At 44.1% G+C, this 19,940-nt stretch overlaps 1 protein-coding gene across 1 annotated transcript in view; it reads left to right on the top strand.

Moving 5' to 3' along the window:
- The first annotated feature begins 788 nt into the window (after positions 1 to 788).
- The window catches only part of SLC6A5 (solute carrier family 6 member 5), a 32,959-nt gene continuing 13,807 nt past the window's right edge, over positions 789 to 19,940 (top strand). The window contains exons 1-12 of the mRNA XM_069804039.1: positions 789 to 875; positions 1,727 to 2,254; positions 3,532 to 3,670; positions 5,014 to 5,145; positions 5,478 to 5,651; positions 6,418 to 6,559; positions 6,987 to 7,119; positions 9,230 to 9,364; positions 11,574 to 11,677; positions 14,347 to 14,471; positions 19,187 to 19,299; positions 19,588 to 19,719. Coding sequence (XP_069660140.1) covers positions 789 to 875; positions 1,727 to 2,254; positions 3,532 to 3,670; positions 5,014 to 5,145; positions 5,478 to 5,651; positions 6,418 to 6,559; positions 6,987 to 7,119; positions 9,230 to 9,364; positions 11,574 to 11,677; positions 14,347 to 14,471; positions 19,187 to 19,299; positions 19,588 to 19,719 — 1,944 coding nt within the window. The remainder of the gene's footprint in view (positions 876 to 1,726; positions 2,255 to 3,531; positions 3,671 to 5,013; positions 5,146 to 5,477; positions 5,652 to 6,417; positions 6,560 to 6,986; positions 7,120 to 9,229; positions 9,365 to 11,573; positions 11,678 to 14,346; positions 14,472 to 19,186; positions 19,300 to 19,587; positions 19,720 to 19,940) is intronic.

Here is a 19,940-nt window from a genome sequence, read left to right as displayed (position 1 = left end):
GGGAAAAAAGGGGGGAGATGAATCACACGCTACAATAAGAGGGAGGGGGGAGAGAGGTAGAAATGGAAGGTTTCTCCCCATCTCCCTCTTGCTTTGGGTGCAGTAGTACGTGTTTCTCACATGTTCCCTCTAATTACCAGTAAGAAAGTTCTTCCGTGCTCTTGCTGGATTTGGTTTAGTAATCAGCCCCCATATGAGTCACACGGAACACGCAATCCCACTGCTGCGTGAGTGACAGCTAGCCGGCGCTCTGGCTTCTTGTTGTCCCTTTAAAATCTGAAACCAAGGGTAATGATTTATCAAACTCTTATTATCAAGAAAATGTCAAACGAAGGGCACCTTGCTATGCACTGACGCAAACCCAGTCTTTCCCAAGGAAGTATAGAAAGCTTTGCTCTCGACTGGGCAAAATCCAGTCTGTCAATTGCCTGTACCGCTGTTTTTACCTCTACCGAGTCAATCCGTGGCTATTTAAGACATGGTAAGTGCTCCATTTCTTTTCGTTGCTCTCGACAAGGGCTGAAGGGGAGGGTTCGCCGTTAAATTTGGGGGTCGGACCCCCCTCGTGCTCGCGTCGGTTCTCTCCGTCGGTGCCGGAGGGGGAGCTGTCCGCGGTGCTGACGGCGCTGTCCGCGGTGCTGACGGCGCTGCCCGCGGTGCTGACGGCGGGGCTGCCCGCGGAGCGGGGTAGGGCTGCCGCCGGGGAAGGGGCGGGGGGGGGCGGGAGAAACGGTGGTACCCCGAAGAGCAGCCGGATAGTGACCGAGTCCTTGCAGATCTTATCCCTCATGCCGGGAGATGGGATTAAGACGAAGCGAAAACTTGCAACGGAAACGGTGACGGGTAGTTTCGCGAAACCTTCTTCTGAAGAGAAGGTGTATTTTTAAAGCTAGCGTTAAACAGGTGGAAAAGGTAGGGTTTGTCTGCGGGTTGTTTAAGGTACAAAAAGAAGACGCATTTTAAATGATAATTTTAAACTGGAGGGTAGGGCGGGGGAGAGGTGGTGGTGTGTGTGGGGTGCGGGAGTGTCGTCAGAAATCTGTTTAATAAATAGGGAATGCTTAAAAACATCTTTAGACACGTGTGAGTTGAAAACGTAAGAAAAAGAATAGGGAAAGCTAGCCGTTATTGGCATTAATTCCGCTGTGGTGGCGTGGTTAGGTTTGCGTTTCACTGTCTCGCTGTCAGGTTTTGAAGGGTGGCAGCCAGCTCACCAGCACTATTTCGCTTGTTTTTTAACATCTCCGGCTGCCTACAGGGCAGCTTGTCTATTGCCTATATATATTAAAAAAAAAAAAAAAAGAGCTGATGTGCATTGTTGAATGACAGAAAGGAAATGGGGCGTAAAATTAAAGAATCTTTCTACACTGGTGATAGGGAAGGGAGCATCCTACAGTCGTGATGTGAAATCTAACGAGGTCTGGCGGTGCAGTGCTGTAGAAGCACTTATTTAAACTCGAATTACGGATTTGCAGATGCTGGTGCGGTTTTTTGTTTGTTTGTTTGTTTTGAGTTTTTTGTGTACCTTGCTGTTTTCTCCCCCAGAATATTAATGTTGAATGAGAGGGCAAGCAGGCGAGTTGGGGCACCTCGAAATTCTGCAACACTTTTGTATCCAGATTTTCTAGCACACGCCTTTTGTGCATGAGGAAAGAAATTTGTAGAACCTCTGCAGTCCCAGCATTTTTTTTTTCTTTTGGTAAAATATGTGACATTCTCATTTTAGGATTACACCAGTCAAAGGGATATGAGCAAACAGGTTGTGAACAGTTCTGAAACCGTTACTCCTGGACCCAGTGAAGGTACGGGAGTTGTAGGAATCAGCCCCGAAAATGAGCCGCAGAATGCCCCATCGCAAGCCCCTGCCGCGATGGCCAGGCTTCCCCGATCGCTTTCTAACGACAACAAAACACTTTCCTCCGAAGAAGCTAAACCAAATGATTTTGAGAGGACCAAAGTTGGGATCTGCAAGCTCAGCAGCACCCCGGTGCAAGCCAACTCCACCCTCCGGAGGGAATCTGTGGAAACCTTTCTGTGCAAGCATACTCCTGGGGCAGGGGCCGCTGGGCAAGCTGCTATCCCTCACTGCAAAATTCCCGCTTTGCAAAGCACAGATGGAGACGCTAATCTAAACCTTGGTAAGAGCACACTGGAGCAAAACAACGCCAAAGGCGCCTGGGTGACCTTGAGCCAGAGTACCGTGGTACTGGGCACAGATGGGAACACTTCTGTTCTTCCTGGCAGAGTGGAGGGGGTAAGTTGGCTCCTTGTAGGGTTTCTTTCCCCTGCCTTCAACTTGTGGGAGCGAGAGGTCTTTGCCACTCATTGCCGATTTGGGGCCGAAGCTCTAAAATCGGGTCCAAATCAGCTGGGGCTGGGGCTGGGGCTGTACTGCAGGGAGGGGAGGCAGGGTCTTAGATAAAGTGCTGTACTGCTGGTGAGTCCTAATAACGTAATATTGGTATAAATGACAATCAATAGTTCCTGGCTAATTCCATAGTGTTCGCTGAGCCTTGCCTGTCAGTATAACCCGGTTCTGGCCCGCGGTACGCGTGAGCGTACACCAGTTATGCCTCCCTGCACGAGGCCAACTCCTGTCCCCAGCACCAGATGCGAAAGGATGCCTTGCTCTTCCCCTCCTCAGGCTTGGCCGGCTGCTCAAGCCCCTGGCAGCTGAATGCTTTCGAGCCTGTAACCAAAAATAAGGCGAAATCAATCAACCCAACCCCACAAGACATCAAATCCTCCCAAACCCTGGCCCTGCGCCCCGGGAGGGGTTTGCCGTTAGTGGGGTGTGCGGCCGGGAAGGTGTCGCCCCCCCACCCCGGCACTCTCCCTGCCCTCCCGTGTACCTGGGTTTAGCCTGAAAGGAGGGGAGGGGGGCAAGTTCATTCCATAAAAGTGGTTTTTTTACATCGTTTGCGTGCGCCGGGGAAAAGGCCTGGGCCCCTGCGGGCTTTGCGGGGGACCGGTGGTCAGTCCTTACCCATCCAAGGGTACTGAGGGCTCCGCTCCCCAACGAAAGAGGGCGATGGGGCCTCCCGCGCACCGGGGAATTAGGAGCCACGCGACCCCCCCGCTCCCCCCCCGAGGCCCTGTGTAGATTCTAGCACGGGAGATGCGCATTGCAGTGGCTGGAGTCTCCGGGAAGGGAGCCGTCGAGCCAAGCCCTGTGCATTTCACCCCCGGGGGGAGCAAGCAGGCCGAGGGTGCCCGGGCAGTGGGGACTGACACACCCCCCCCCCCCCCCGGGCTGCGATCGCCGCCTTCTCCCCCTCGGGATCAGCCTGAGAGAGGGCCAGGGTTGAAAATCCCCTTTTCTGTTTTCTCTAGCAGAAGAGACCCCGGGCAGCGACGGGTCACCCCCCCGGTGCCCCCCCCCCCCCCCCGCCCGCCCCCGCTCTCCGGGACTCCCTCGGGTGAAGCCGGCAGCCGCGGCACCGCGATGCTTGTTTGCAAAAGTGGCTGTTTTCCGATCTCTCTTTTTTTTTTTCTTTTTTTTCTCCCCCTTTCCCCTTTTCTCCCCTTTAGGAAGACGATGTAGGGGATGAAAATAAAGCCCGAGGGAACTGGTCTAGCAAGCTGGATTTCATCCTCTCCATGGTGGGTTATGCAGTGGGGCTGGGCAATGTCTGGAGGTTCCCGTACCTGGCCTTTAAGAATGGGGGAGGTAGGATGGCTTTTTCCTATCTCTCTACCTGCAGTACCGTACGGGGCTGAGCCGGTCCCTGCCTTTTTGGTGGGGAAAAACACGAGGGAAGCGGGGGCCGGGGGTACCCGCACGCCTGGTAAAGCCGGGCAGCAAAGCCTGGGCTGAGCCGAGCTCGGGGGGGGGGGGGGGGGGGGGGGGCAGCTCCAGACCATCAGCGATTTTAGTGAAAAAAAATTGGGGTTTTTTTTCGTGTCGATTAGCTCAGAAAGTAGGAAAGCTGCGAGATTTCGTTAAAAGGTAGCGCTTTCTTTAAAACCACCCTTAATTAATTGGTGCTGGTCGGAGAAGGAGGGAAATGAAGAGCCGGGTTGAGCACGCTTGGGCAGAGAGGGAGGGTTCCCGACCCCCCCATCCCCCTCATTTGCCTAATTTAAACACAGTCGGGTCTAAATCCACAAACGGTGAGACCGGGGAAGCGATGGGAGGAGAGGGCGATAGGAAGGGTTTTGAGTCGGGAACCGAGGCGAGACGTTCTCTTATTTCGTGAGGTTTGGGGTATTTCTTTTAAATCTCTCAGTGAGCCGATTGAAAACGAAGCGTTTGAAATAGAGCCAATGCCGCTCAGCAGAACAGAGGAGCAGAAAAGCTGGAAGAGGGCTTGTGCCCTTAATAGTTTACAAAGGGAAGAAAAAAGTTTATTTTTTTCTCCGAACAGAGGTTCTTCTTTATACTGAGCATCGGTGGGTGTAACTGTATTTAACCTGCTGCAGCTGTAAGCCTCTTCCCTCCGCACAGGACTATCAGCAGGGCACGTTGGTGCTGTGATCTTTGAAAACAGTTGTGTAAAGGCTGTAAGAGCTATTTTATGCGAGAGAACTAGCGATTTTAAACCAACATCAACTTTTACTAAAAAAAATGGCGAGCTTTTTTCTTTTTACGCCCAAGGACTTTGAAGAGGGAGGGGTGAAAATACTTATTTATTTAATATTATTTAACAATAATATTTTCTCGAGCAACTGCTGCAAACGCAGAAAGCTGCTCCCCACCCCCCCCACCCCCCCCCGGACTGGGGACGCGGAGAACCGATAACAAATAGCAAATTGTTAACAGCCGCAGGTCTTGACTAAGTTGGCCCCAGTATCCCGGGCAGAACTGGACCCGTTTCGGCCGGAGAAAAGCCCGTTCCCCGGGGGGGGCTGCCCCGCGGAGGTTGCGCGGGGGTCTCCGCACCGGGCGGCGGAGCAAGGCGAGTTCCCCCCGATGTGATAAAGGAGGAGATGCGTCCCCCCTCACCCCCCAAGCGCGATGATTCAGGTTGTTCTCTTTTTTTTTTTTCCTCCCCCCTCCTTCCCAACCCCAAGGTGCTTTTCTCATCCCTTATTTGATGATGTTGGCTCTAGCCGGGATCCCAATTTTCTTCTTGGAAGTCTCCCTGGGGCAGTTTGCTAGTCAGGGACCCGTGTCGGTCTGGAAAGCCATCCCCGCCTTGCAAGGTGAGCGGAGCAGGAGCCGGCCCGGTTTTGGGGGAGCATGACTTAAACTCTCTCGCATGGCTTAAGCACCTGCGCAACCCCCCCCCCCCTCCGCAGCGCCTCCGCAGGCGCGCAGCCGCATGGGATGGGGCTTTCCCGCTGGTGGCTCGGCAGAGTTAGCGCGTAATTTGCGCGGTCCTTGAGGGGGTGAGCCCCTTTTCGCGGTGGGGATGCTGCTCTGTACCTGCGCCGGATAAAACCGTCGCTTTGCAGCCGCTGGGATGTCCAGCAGGTCCCTGCCTCCGCCTGGGATTAATCGCCTTATTTTCCTCTCTCCCTCTCTTTTTTCTCAGGCTGTGGCATTGCAATGCTGATCATCTCGGTTCTAATAGCCATATATTACAATATTATTCTGTGCTACACACTTTTCTACCTTTTTGCGTCCTTTGTACCTGTGCTACCTTGGGCTTCCTGTAACAACCCGTGGAACACGCCAGACTGTAAAGATAAAAACAAACTTTTGTTAGGTAAGTTGGGACAGGCTTGGGTTTTCGGTTTTTTTTCTTCTTTTTCTTTGCGGTCACGGTAGGGTTCCAGAGTTTTCTCTGGCTTAGCTGCGCCCCTGGGAGACTGAGGATGACTGTGGCCGGGCGAGGTTCCTAGCACGGAGGAACCGTCGCTTCCCAAGTCACTTCGAAGTGATCTGCACCATATGGGCTCTTCCCTCCTCCTTTAAACTTTTCTTCATCAAGGATAAACAGGATTTTTCAACTATAATGCTAAAAAAAGGCCAACTTTTTTTTTTTTTTGGTTGATACTCTGCGTAGGGAAAAAACCCCACAAAATAAAATGCAATAGCTGGCAGCCTCTGCTTTCTGTTAAAGACAACTTAATGAAAAAAAACAAACCTGAAAACGGAGCAAACAACCTTCTGGACGAGCTGGTAGCACCGGTGGAGGGGGCCGGTTGCCCTCCCCTGCCTTGGCCCGGGGGCTGGGGGCTGGCCGGGACGCCCCCAAAGGGGGAATGAGCAGAATTTCTTTCACTTTCTCAGGCTCTTTTGATGCCTTAGACATTTGGGCTAAAGGGGGAAAATCAGGAGAAATTTTTAAGCCCTAGTTCTCTCAGATCTTTATAGCTTCTGTAAGCAAGCTGTTCCAGACATCTATCATAGAACGAAAGTTCAAGTCGTGTGCGATCTAATGCTTTTTGTTGTCATTTTACACCCAACCTGGGGGGGGGGGGGGGGGATAAATCTATACAAGTTATTTTTCTTTTACATTTTCTTCCTAGATTCTTGCATTATTGGTGACCACCCAAAAATACAAATCAAGAACTCTACTTTCTGTATGAGTGCCTATCCAAACTTGACTATGGTTAACTTCACCAGTGAGGGAAACAAAACGTTTGTCAGTGGAAGCGAAGAATACTTCAAGTAAGATCTTTCTTTGTTTAGAGACGTTTTGTTAATCTTTCTCTAAACCCCACTGTAACAGACACAGAATACCTCTTTAGAAGACTAGAAATACAATAGTTAAGGACAGCAAAAGATACCCATTTTTTTTATGCACAGGAGTGATGAAAGCTGAATTTCAAATGCTGGATTATTTGTGTTCTGTTCCTATGGTGCTTAGCACAGTTGGGGTGTTGGCCCATGCCTGGCATTTTTATCTACTACTGCAATGCAGATAAATAAAATAATACATGGTGTGAATCCCTGGAACCTTCTAGAGAGACTGCTGAGAATGCTGAAACAAAACAAAATTCTGTAGGAATTTGCACTGAATTACTGCCTGCGGTTGCTGTCATTAATTTTTCTCCTTTTATTTTTTTTTTTATTATTATTTCTTTTTTGTTCTTAGGTACTTTGTATTGAAGATTTCGGCAGGGATTGAGTATCCTGGTGAGATTAGATGGCCCTTGGCACTATCTCTTTTCCTAGCTTGGGTGATTGTTTATGCCTCCCTTGCTAAAGGAATCAAGTCATCCGGAAAAGTAAGAAAAATATTTGTGATTGTACACTGTGAGAAAGCAGCATGTTGCTTTAAGGGAATCACACTCTTGTTTAAGGCAGTGAATTACTGAAAATTATTTTCAGCAAATGGCTAAGTATTAACGAAATGCCTTTTTCTTGTCTGTGTTTTCCTGTTTAGACGAAACATTAAAAAAGATAATTTTGGTTCAGCATTTGTTCCCCAGTCTTCAGTAAGTTTAAAATGAACCTTTGAGCTGCACTCAGCAGTTGGATGGCAGAAAAGTGCCTTCAGCAGCCTCCCCTCTTCTGTGGGGTGTTCATTAAAATTCTGCAGTCAAAATTATGATATAAATTAAGATGTTAAGTAACACGTTTGAAAATAAGAACTGAACTCACATTGGTCTATGGTGATTGGGAGCAGTGGCAGCGTGTGTATCCTCTTTTCTCAAATATTTGTCTGCCATCATCCTAAAACTCCTCCTTGTGGTAACCCAGCTCCTTGTTCTGTCTCTCTGACATCTCACATGTTGTCCTCTCCCTCGCCCCTCAAATCTGCGGTTTTCTGCCATGCCTCCTAACTAGCAACCGTGTCAAGAGGGAGTGTGTCCTCTTGTTGGCATGGAAGTAGAGGCGTACGACTTGGCCAGGCAGCTGTCTGAGCAGAGAAATGCAGCTTTTTCTTTAGCAGGAGCACTGGTTTGGGTGGGGTTTTTGTGGAACCTGCAGGAATGCAATATCTGAAACTTCTCCGTCAACGCCACTGCAATTACCATGCAGGTTAAAATGTTGGACGATGACCTAGCATAAATCTAGCTTATTTACAAAGAGTAGGCTGAAAAGATAAAAAAGCTGGAGGAAAACAACTAGACATTTCCTGGGATAAAGCTAGTGGATATGCAGAGATAGCTATGAATATTCTAGACATGGGCACAGAGTTTCTGATTCCAAGCTACCCCTTCGTGTACCTACAAGCTGACAACCCCTGTTGGGAGGTAGCTTGGGAATTATCAGAAAATCCAGAGACTCAGAGTGCCAGGGGAAAGCTGAGATTTTTTTTTTTTTTTTTTTTTGCCCCCTACCTCAGTGTGATAAGAAAAACTCTTTCATGCAAGGCCAGAGCCAAGAAACAGATGGTGTACGGGAGAATAACCTGGGTTTGGATGTGGCAATAGGTATTTCTTTAAGTGAGTCTTAGTGGCCAAGGAAAATACTGACTCTTTGGTGTTGGGGATAGAAAACCTGCGTAGGTGAGTTCAGTGTATTCACGGCACAAAAATTCATCAGGGCAGCTTCTTGAAACACCTCTTGAAACAGCAAAGAGAAAGCTGAGAAAGCAGTTTCAAAAGTCACTTCAGCTCAGAGGATTCTGGTCCCTGTAGTATTCAGAGGTTAATGTGAACAGGATTTGAAGTGCTTTTGGGTAGAGTGTACAGCTTAACTGGCCACAATCTAGCCATTTCATCTGACCACAGAGAGCGCTCTGGTCTGTATTAGATAATTTTTAAGACATTAAACACACAACCTTTGTTGTGCATTTAGACATCATGATGATTAGGTCTATCTGGATTGTTCCACTGATTTTTTTAATTTTTTTTTTTTTTTTTTTTCATTGGGACCATAAATATTTTCATGTTGATATGTAATTATTAAGAGGTACAAACAGTAATAAACATTCTTTAGGCTTAGTTAAATACAGAGAAATATATAGAAAAAATAAAAAATTTAAGTGCTATTGAATGGCATTGCTCATTTCATTTCCACCGAACTGTGTTATTTGACTCTGGGCAAGGATCAAAAGTGATATTGTCCTTTAGATCTAAATTCCTATTGTTCCTCTCCAGACTTTCTTTTCTGCTTTTTCTTCCCCTCTCTGTCTAGAATCCCAACTCTTACCTCTGTTGCTATGGATATTATTCCTGTTTCCAGCAGTGAGAAAGGCTGTGAAATTTCAGATTTCCTGGGAAATAACCCTGTTGTCTTCCTAGTTTATCCCCTGGTTATTGTCTCTGAGCCTGAGTAATTGCTTTCTTCAGGCAATAATATAGCCCTTGTATTCCCCCCTTCCCCCTTCTTATGGATCCAAATAAGCCCTTTCAATAATCTTTTTTTTTTTTTTTTTGGTCTGTCCAGGTGGTGTATTTTACAGCTACGTTCCCCTACGTAGTTCTCATCATCCTTCTTATAAGAGGAGTAACTCTGCCTGGAGCTGGGGCTGGAATCTGGTACTTCATCACCCCAAAGTGGGAGAAGTTAATTGACGCTATGGTGGGTTTATTATTGCACTTATAACTCTGCTAGGGTGAATAAGTCATACAGATTTCTTAGTGTCTCTTGCAAGGGGTTTTGATGTGCAGAAGCAGAACTTTCATCTGTGGAAACTTGTTCTTCATCTTACACGGAGTGTTGTTGCAATGGATGTTTGTTATTTGTGTGCATGTAACGTTTTTTCCATATATTATTATAGATGTGTTGTTTACTTAGCTTTTCATACTTCAGCTGAATCTCTGAGTAGGTGCATTTGGAAAGTAGGGGATTAAAAAGCAAGCATAGATTTTTCATATGCTGGTGTCTGTTGGGTGCTGCCTTGCACGTGAAGCTTCTAATAGGTAACATAATGAACTTACCTGCGTTTCTTGCTCTGAATAGGTGTATTTTACTCCTTGAGCAAAGATTGTTCTCAATAATGCATATGAGACATTAGATCAAACCAAATCAAGTTATTCATCCTAATCTAACTCCCCAGGAGCATATAAACTGCCACAGAACAGCCGTGATCATTATCCTACCTGCATTGTAAGAAACAAGGCTTCTTGCTGGCTAGGAGGGGACAGAATTTGATGACTCTGTACCTGGCTTTGCTCTTGAAGCACTGACTGCCTCACTCAGGGTTTCAACTGATTTCTAAAAAGCCATTTGTTGCCAATGAAGCCGGTCAAACGTGTTCCAAAACTGCACCTGGATTTGTGTCTCTGTAGACTTGAATCAACCCACGGATTATATATTTGTCTGATACGGCACATGACCCCCTGTGTGTTGGTCTGAAGTGTCTTGAGGCAGGATTCTGGAAACTGAACTGAAGCCTGAGCTGAGAGTTACAATTCAGACTCTTTTCTCTAGAAGTTTAAGAGGGATTTCTAGCAACGCCTCAGGAAGTTTCCTGTTTGTTTTTTTCTTTTTCCCTGCTAAGAAATTTTTTTTCCTCTATCAGTAGTGGTGTGATACCACACTGATAGATCAATAATTGAAGCTGAAAGCAATTTACTGGATGAATAGTGCAGATCTTAATTTCCTTAAAATCTCTGCAATTATGGGTGTTTTGACCCTTTGGTCGTGGGAGTACTAAATCTTCTGCAAACAATACAGAAATTAATTTTGCATTAAATATGAGCAGTTTTGCATCCCACATTGTCCAATAAAGGAGCTGAGAACTGTTGCCTTTTGCAAAACAGGGTGCTCTGAATACTCCAAGTATCTGTAAAACCCTGTGTAAATATTTGATAATATTCAGGCGAGCTTCTGTTTTCAATTTTCTTTGCGGTATAACATGAATTAATAGCTGTACATCGCCCTCAGTTAGATGAAGGATTGACTGCTTGCTGGCTGGTAACTTTTAAAGCAGCGTTTAAGCAATAACTTCAACACTGGATAGTGTGTGTATAGGGACACCTATCTGTGCATGTACCTCTGTCTCCATTTCTGCACTGCAGACTTGGGTGGAAAATTAGACTTTGTAGGAGAGCTTGTAAATAGAAATACCAACGCTTCAAACATTTTGCAAGTGATAAGTAAGACCAACTCCTTTGAAATTCCAGGCAATTTAGAAATGCTTTATTCAAATGTGTTTAAGACTTCAAAGAACTTTGTTACAGAACAAACAATGCCTTTTTTTGTTGGGGTTTTTTTTTAAGAAAGACTTGGTTGAACATATCTTTTCTTCTGCTGGGAGGAAACTGGGTCCTGGTGCCTAAATAGCCCTAACTTAACGCTATGCTGTTTGATGCACACCTAATGACAGAAATTTCCCCTAATTTTAATGTAATCGTGTTCATAAGTAGCGCATCAAGCGACACTGAGGGTTTTAATTTTATCACAAAGATAAAGTATTATTTAGGACCACTGGCAGATAAACTGTCGGCACCCGATGAAGATTTTTCCTCTTGATTTGTATTTTTTTTGTTGAATGTATTTGAACTGATATTCAAACTATATTTCTTGACACATATTTGTGCCTTCCATATAAAAGGTGATACTGTCATTCTATATGGGCTCAACAAGAACGGCACTCCTCATCAAATGGGCACTATGTATTTTGGGGCAGGGTTTTGCTTTTAAATGTTTTATTGACATCTATTGCTCTAAAGTTAATTTAAACTACTTATGTGTTAATCCCCTAACAGAAACAGTCGATAGCGTTATTGATCTTTCTAATACTATTTTCTGAAGCTGATGCTATTTCCTCTCTTGTCTGTCTTAGGTTTGGAAGGATGCTGCCACTCAGATTTTCTTCTCCTTATCTGCAGCATGGGGAGGTCTAATTACTCTCTCTTCTTACAACAAATTCCATAATAATTGCTACAGGTATGTGAGAGTGAAATCCATTGGTCTCATTAAACAGGTCTTGTCCCAAGCCAGTCATCTGCCAACTTGGAGAAATCTGGTTTGAAAGACTGTCTTCTTTTTTAATTTTCTTTACTTTTCTTTTTTTTTTAGGTTTTTCTTTAAAAAAAATTCCTTTTTAAATTTTCTTTTTTAGTTTCTTTTTTAAATTTTCTTTTAAAAATTTTCTGGTATTTTATTTTTTAAAATTTTTCTTTTCTATTTTTTTTGTGGGGGTGTGTGCTTTTCTTGTTTGTTTGGGTTTTCTTTCTATTTGTTTTGTTTCTTCAATCTTTTTTGGGGTTTGTGTATTGTATCTTCTCCCCAGGTCCTAATCTGCTAGTCTCAAGATGAGCCTTAGGCTTATTATAGTCTCTATTGGCTCTTCGTTTTCAGAATCAGCAGTTTTAGGCTGAAAGGCAAGCTGGGAAGCTGTCAAGAGCTGTGAGCAGCGGTACGAAACGCTGCCGGTCGGCAGCCTCTGCTGAAGAACAACCCGTGTGTAGGATGGGCTGAAGTTCGCCCTTGTGAGACATGCATGAGTTTAACATGCAATTTCCATATCTGTGATTCTTGTCTCTCCTACATGTAATTCTTTTTTCCAATTACTCTTAGTGTGATTTTACATGTACAAAGTTCTTTCAAGGTGTGATATTTAAAATGGCTTTTATTTGAAGTCACTGAAAGTTATTTTTACAAGTAAAAAATTCACTGTTCTGGTGGCCCAGTATAGTTTTTCATCAAAGAGCGTGCCAAAGAGATGTCTGCAGATGGAAAAAACAAAAGCAAGTGGCGTTAGTGGAATGCTTCGCTGCTATTTTATGGTCTCTAAGGCCAATCTTGTTTCTGCTGAAGCAAACCTTTTCTGATTCCTGCAATGACAGATGTGCTGATTCAGGACAGCCACCAGCAGGCACAGGGGCTGTCCCAGGGGTATGCTTAAAAACTTTCCCAAATCAAGACTTTAAAGCACACACTCCTTGGGATTTGAACCCCCATGTCCTGTAACTTCTAAGTACCATATATAAAAGACTTACTTTTTAAAAGAAATGTGGATCGGGATTTTAAAAAGGAAATTCAAAAACTTTTCCTACTGGTGTTCAAAAGTAATTTATTATAATTATCCTAAAAGATGGATGAATAAGAAACAGTGTTGCATACTCAGTAACTCCCACCCAGCAATCTTTTGGGTCTTAATTTTGAAAATGCTTGTCCTGGGCTTTGATTCTTTTTTTTTTTTTTTTTTTCCTTGGTGAATGAATACATTCAGAATATCAGGGCAAAAAATGGGAGAAACCTCATGCTACCTTTCTGCATTAATTTAGCAACATTTTGTGGAGTTTGGAAAATGTTCATGAAAATTTTAAATGAAATACATGGTAATGAAGTATAAAAATCTTACAGGTCCAATACTAAAAGCATGCTTTACCTATGTTAGGAGGGATATGGGAGACCAAAGCAGAAATAATTAGAAAAGCTTAGTTACTTATAATCTTTTTAATTTTACAACAAGTCTTGAATACTGAAATGAAGCATGACTATTTTCTCTTTCAATTTTTATACTCATTACGTTCCAATACTGCAGATAAAATTGTAGTTTTCATTTACATATTCAATTTAAACATCATTAAATAATCTATAATTGCAGTAAATTTACATAAATTAACTTCATCATGCATACCTAAAATATTTTACTTAAAACTTATCTGGTTTTGGAAGAAGATTAACATGTGGTGATTCCAAACAGAACATTGTCATTTTTTACTGTAGACCTGAAGAATTAACCTAATCATTCCTGTCAAGAGATGCTCTGTTAGAGATTCCAGAAGCTTCCCAGCTCAGTGAGGTTCTTGACAGCTTTTCCAGTTGTATTTTGTTCTGTTCCTGACAAACAAATAGCAGAAGGAATAAGCAATTTTAGCCAACTTAAACAAACAAACAAACAAAAACATTTAAAGTGCGTGACTTGTTTGTTCCTAAGCTGCAGCAGTTTAAGGGGAAGTCTTCTGGACACCTATATTGTGGAAAAAAAAAAAAAAATCCTATCAAGGATGTAATAATTATGAGCGGGGATCATGAGGGCTGGTGTCCTGTCAAGTCACATACACTTACCCAGTATAGTATGGCATTCAGGTATGGATTTCTTGAGATTCCTTTAACAGCAACAACGGAAAATTGTATGAGGAAATCCTCTATGGATGGGCGGGCGTTTAAGTGAGTGCTACAAGGTACGGAAAGCTTAACCCTGAGATTTTGTGCATAAATACAAGAAAGATACAGCACAAAAATCACCTTACCTTAGATGGTGGTGGTTAGTCCATACGTGATATAATGAGCAGATATCCACACATCATTGCTACCTTCTTCAGAGAGACCAAGAGCAGAAATGATCACCCTCCTGCTTGGCCTGTGGCTTTCTATAGAACATGTGGGGGATGGAAACTTGCACAGCTGATTCCTGGTGGTGTTGCGAAGACTTCTGTCATCTCCGACCAGCATCAAATGTACCCGAGAAGTGTAAAAGTGCACCTTCCTCAGCGTTCCCACAGGATGTGTGTGCTCACGAGGGAGACTCCTCAATTGTGTACGAACCCCTCCTCGCTTGCATGTATTACAACACGGTGATGCGGCTTCTTGTGTTTTCTTTTCAGGGACACCTTGATAGTCACGTGTACCAACAGTGCCACGAGTATATTTGCAGGCTTTGTCATCTTCTCGGTTATTGGCTTCATGGCAAATGAGCTCAAAGTGAATATCGAAGCTGTGGCAGACCAAGGTAGGGTATGCTGCCGTTTCATTACTTAGGCACCCAGTGGCACCTTCAGCTCTATGATTAATGATGACATTGACCATGGAGGTGGGAATAATGGCTTCAAACTGGAGTGGATTAGTAAACCGCTTGTAGGCATTTCTGTACGGGAGAAGGTACGTAGGGAAGCACAGTGGGAAGTCAAGATATTACTTGAAGCCTCCTTATCACTTGTTTGGTAAGAGGAGGAAGCAAGCCGAGACTCATTTAAAATCTTTATGTAAATGACTGGGGGGGGGCGGGGGCGTAGGGTGAGCTCTCTCCTTCACATAGTCTAAGCGGTCGTCTTCTTATTTGTCTCTGCTGCTGCTGCCTTGTCGGGTCCTCCAAGGTAAAAGTTGTCCCTGATGGTGGGAATCTTGGATGAGAGGACAGTGGGCTTCACCATGTGGGGGTGGGAGAAATACGGTGAGAGAGGAGTATTGGGCTTCTGAACTGTGGGGAGCAAGGAGCTGCCTCCATGGGCAAGTAAAAAAATTTCCGGAGAACAGGTGAGAAGGTCTCAGTTAGTCAAATGAGATGGTTACAAATGGGGATCTGAGAGGTCTTAATTGTCTGAGCTGAATGTGAGTGAGAAGAGCGTGACTGACAGAGGAACTCGGGCTGTCGGGTATGATTTGGTGCGAAGCAGTGGGAGATAGGAAGGGAGGAGCGTTTGCGGTAAGATTCGGAGAAGTTTAAAGGGTTGTAAAAATCTGATGGAATTCTTGAGGGATAACTGTTACCTTAGTCGAGTTCTACATTTCCTGTGCAATGTGCAGCACTTTGGCCCTAAGCCAGCCAAGCCCCAGATCTTTAAGATCATTTCTAGCTGTGTTAAAAGGACAAATTTGTAATAATTTGTATACATATTTACGATTCCCCCACCAGAGCTGTTTCTGTGAGCGCACGAGGGTGTTAAGTGGATTGTATTAGCTATCGGCACAGATACAGTCACTTCCAAGCGCTGAAGGAAAGTGGTTAAGAGCTTCTCCATGAGCCATGGGAATGATTCCCAATGTGACCCCCGCCCCAACGATAGCACAGAGCAAGAGGAGGCTCTGAACGAGGGAAGGACAGAAGGCTTCAAAAAGCGAATGTCGCATACTTGTGGCTTCTGTATGTGATGTGTCTCACTGTCTGCATTAATGTGAAGACACTAGACGTTTTTCTGACAGGTTTGTTGCGTTGGATAAATTCAATGCCACAAGGTGCTACTTGTAGCCTAAGATACCTGACTGACTGAGAGTCGTGAAATTGTAGCAGTGAATTGACAATAGGGGATAGAAATCCAGACAACCTTCCATAGTTTCTGTACGGTAATATTCATAGGTCATTCTGGAAAAATTAGTTATGAAGGTTAATCTGCATTTAACAATGTTGTGGGAGCTAAATGGAAAACAGACAATGTGAGCTGGGGATGCAGAAATCCTGTAGTTGAAGGAACAAGAGCCGGTGAAGCAGATGAAGCATTCTTCATTTTTTCCTGAAAAATACCTTGTCTTGGAATTCTGTTGTTTCTAATCGTTTATTAGAAACCAGCTACTACAGGTGAAAGGAGGAAAGGAACAACATCTTGCTGCTGGGTAAGAAATAGAAAAGGCTCTTAGTTTCCTTCTGCTTATTCCTTCTCTGCAAACTGAAACATGGATAATCCCACAGATTTGGCAGTACTTCTGACCTCAGAGATGCAAATAAAGGTGCCGGGTCACATTCAACTTCTGCAGCTCCTTCGGCTGGTACGTGGCAGCCCAGCTGCTGAGGTGAGGGGGAGCTCATGGGCTGCAGTTCAGTCGCAGGGAGTTAGTTAGTGTGGGGCTTGCACCAGTTAACCCGTGGTGGAATGGGCTGCTAACCAGGCTGTGGAGTCAGCTGGAGGGTCTGAGAGGAGAATTTCATAGGATGGTCAGCTGGCAAACTGTTTCTCAGTAGCAAGTAATAGGGGATGCTGTACTGGCAAGCTAATGTAACATCAATTCAGTCTTCAGTGCCTCGTCTCTCTTTTTGGTCTGCCAGTCAGCTGAATGGGAACAGAAAAGTTTCATTCTCATCCCCGTTTTCTGGCTGGATTAGACCATTGTGTTTGCAAGACTCCCGGTGAGACCAGGTGTTTTAGGAGCTTCTATTAATTTTTTTTATTTTAGACTTTACCTCCATCCTGAAACAATGAACAAAAAAACCCCCAACCCCAAAATCTAAACCACGCTGCACTCACCGGAATGATTTTTAAGGAGTTAGAGTTAAAGAAGCCGTGCTTGAGTGAAGCTGCAGTGGAAGCTCCAAAGGGATGGACGGAGGGGGGATGGAGAGACATAGCTGTTAGGGATGGCGGAGGAACCATCGGTTCAGTCGGTTCATCTCCCTGGAGATGGCACGATATTTGGCGCAGCGGACGGCAAGCCCTTTTCTGTTGAGTGCTTGTTGGTGGTCTTTGAGTGAGCGACGAGGCACAGGCTGGAGCTCTCTGTTCCCAGCTGTTTCAGCAGCTGTTCGAGGGGATGTGAAAAAAACTGTCACAAGACAATCTTGTTGTAGGGCTGTCAGTGCACTTGTAAGAGCCCATTTACAAATATTTCACAAGGGTGAGGCTTCACAGCTCTCTCTGGTGGGGGAAGCAAAATTTAGTCACATAATAGAAGACGACAGTACAGTAGGAAGAGTGAAGATTCGGGATAATTGCAGACTGAGTTAGCACATTGAATTAACAGAATTAAAAAGCAGACTCAGCAACTGGGGAAAAGAGCCAGCCCTTGTCCCTGCCTACCTTTTTTTGTATTCTTAAGTTGTATTTCTTTTTGCAGCGAAGGAGAAAGCAGCAAAAGTGATTATGATCTCCTTTCAGGCTTTTGAAAACCTTGAATGAAATTCTTAACAGAAATGGATTCCCCCCCGCCCAAAATATGAATCTGAAATACGTAGTATTTGTATCATTTAGAATCTTCCTTTCAGGAAAAACTCGTGTACCTGATGAACAAATAAAACATCATGGAGGGAAAGACAGGACAATCTATTTTTGCTCTCCTCTCAGTTTGATTAAGAACATAGTGCAGTTGAAAAATTTTAGTAATTTAAAATGAAAGTTCAAGGTCATTTGACATTTTTCATTTCAACACATATAAAAACTTTGGATTTTTCCTGACTTTCATAGATTTTTAGAAAGCATTCATACCCACCTAAGTCTCCAAAGATGGAGAGGATGGGAGCCAGCCTCCCTGTGACTGTTTTCACCTGCGGTTGCATGCTACCAGGCATGTGATGTCTTGGAGAGTTATAAGGGGCTGAGATGGAGAGACGTGCAGTTTCATATTCTATAATTAAACTTTTCCTAAAAGTGTGATTAATGGGAGCTCATTATTCTGAGACTTAATTAAACTTCTACATGCAGGAAGCTAGTGCAAACAGAGTCCTTATCTCTAATAGTCAAGAAGAAATCTTTAATCAAGAGATTAAAGAACGTGTTCCTGAATACATAGTAGTTCTACATGCACCTTCCTATTCCAAAAAGCCATTTTTCTGCAGCACGTTTTAAAGGCAGCAACACTTACTGAGTGATGTACAGTGTTGTCTGGGGTTTTTTTTAACTGTGTTGTTACCTCTTGTATTTGTCTTGTTCAGAAGGAACTCCAAGCACTTCACAGATTAGAGATTTGTGAGATTGTTTCACGTGCTGCTAAAACTGTTTTTCTCAGTGCAAGAAAGCAACAGCTCTCTCGAACAGAAACAGCGTGGGGACCTGTAGGAAATGGGATGCAATAATCTAGATTAGAAATGGCCAGGACAGAGTGAGTTTGGAGCCCCTTCTCGTGGCATGGGTCATGGCATCAGTACTACTTGGTTTTCATTTCCATTTCGCCTGACAGGAAACATCCTTCCGAGCGTTTGAAGCGGGCACTTCTTTAGCTGGGATAAATAGAGAAGAAGTGCCATCTACTGTAATGCTACTACCACAGTCCTGCAGCCTTTTCTCTCAGGCAAATCTAAGCATACTTGTGAAAATACTTTTTTTTTTTTTTTTTTTTAACAGTCAATAAAAATTACAGCCCGAGATATCAAAGCAACAAAGAAAGGAAAATTCCTGGTTAAGGCTTTAAAAGACCCTATCTCCCTATTTTTTCTGCTGTGCATTATTTCAGAATTTCTTGTGGATTTTTTCGGATTCACAGTAGTTACTACCTTGTCTCTGGTATTGGCTCTGTGGATCCATCTGTTGTGTTCTCTCCTTCTCATTTGACTCTGTGCTGATGAGTTAAGAGTATTTTCTTTTCCATACACCCTTATAGTACTGAGGGGTGGGTGATTACTATGTTGATGGGTAGCTAATTGGCAGGGACAGTGGCAGGAATTTGATCACAGAGCAGGAAAGAAACATAGCTGCAGTACCCGATTTTTGTTTATTTTTTTTGTATTTGGATCAGTACATGAGTATGCTGGTAACATATGTATTCTGCGGCTTGGAAAGTAGGAGTGTACGAGTGTTTTGAGACTTAAAGTCAAAACAGAAATTAATCGTGTGAGGCTAAATTCTGCAGTGGTTCAACCTTTCTGTACATAGGAGAGACTGAAGCTGATCTTTTTTCTTTCATCAAGCGAGTAATAATTTATTAGACTTTGAAACATGATTCTTCATGTCTCTGTCTTTTCCATTCAGTCAACAATATTAACACGATGCAAGGTGCCTCAGTCTTTATTTTTCTTATTTCTAGGTCCTGGAATTGCTTTCGTGGTTTACCCAGAAGCCCTAACTCGGCTTCCCCTCTCTCCATTCTGGGCTATAATATTCTTTCTGATGCTTCTGACACTTGGATTGGACACTATGGTAAACTGCTTTTGTTTCCCATTTTTTCCCTCTTGCCTTTCCTATTTATTTGTTTGGAGGACTGGGAGATTAATTGCTATTTTCCATGTGGTCAGTGAACAGCTTTCCAAAAAGAGGAATGAGGTAAGGCCGTCAGTGCTGACATCGCTTGGGTGACGCTTTTGGCGTTGACGTCTGGGCATTTAACACCCAAGATTCAAAATACTCTCTTATATTCCATTCTATCCAGTTGGACCACTTTGTGCACATCGTGTGAGCTGAAATGACTCCTTTTATTTGGTCTTTCAGTTTGCCACCATCGAGACTATAGTGACCTCCGTTTCGGATGAGTTCCCCAAATACTTACGTACGCACAAGGCACTGTTCACTCTTGGGTGCTGCATCTCCTTTTTCATCATGGGATTTCCTATGATCACTCAGGTAATAATACTGTCTTTGAGCATCCCTGTCTGTCCCCAGTCCCCCTCTGGTGGCCGTTCTCCTCCTGTGCAAGATGCAAAAGATTAAGCTGAATTCTGCTGCATGCGCAAAGACACCGGGTGAGTCTGACAGCCTTTTTTTTTTTTTTTTTTTTTAATGGCTGCTCTGACTGATATATATTTAAAAGACTTTTCTTCTCAGAAAGATTTGAACAGCAGACT

Source organism: Haliaeetus albicilla, chromosome 16, assembly GCF_947461875.1.
Source record: "Haliaeetus albicilla chromosome 16, bHalAlb1.1, whole genome shotgun sequence".
In the NCBI taxonomy this organism is placed as follows: domain Eukaryota; kingdom Metazoa; phylum Chordata; class Aves; order Accipitriformes; family Accipitridae; genus Haliaeetus; species Haliaeetus albicilla.
Note: the sequence above shows the minus strand (reverse complement) of the source record. Positions and strands in the feature narration are given on the sequence as shown.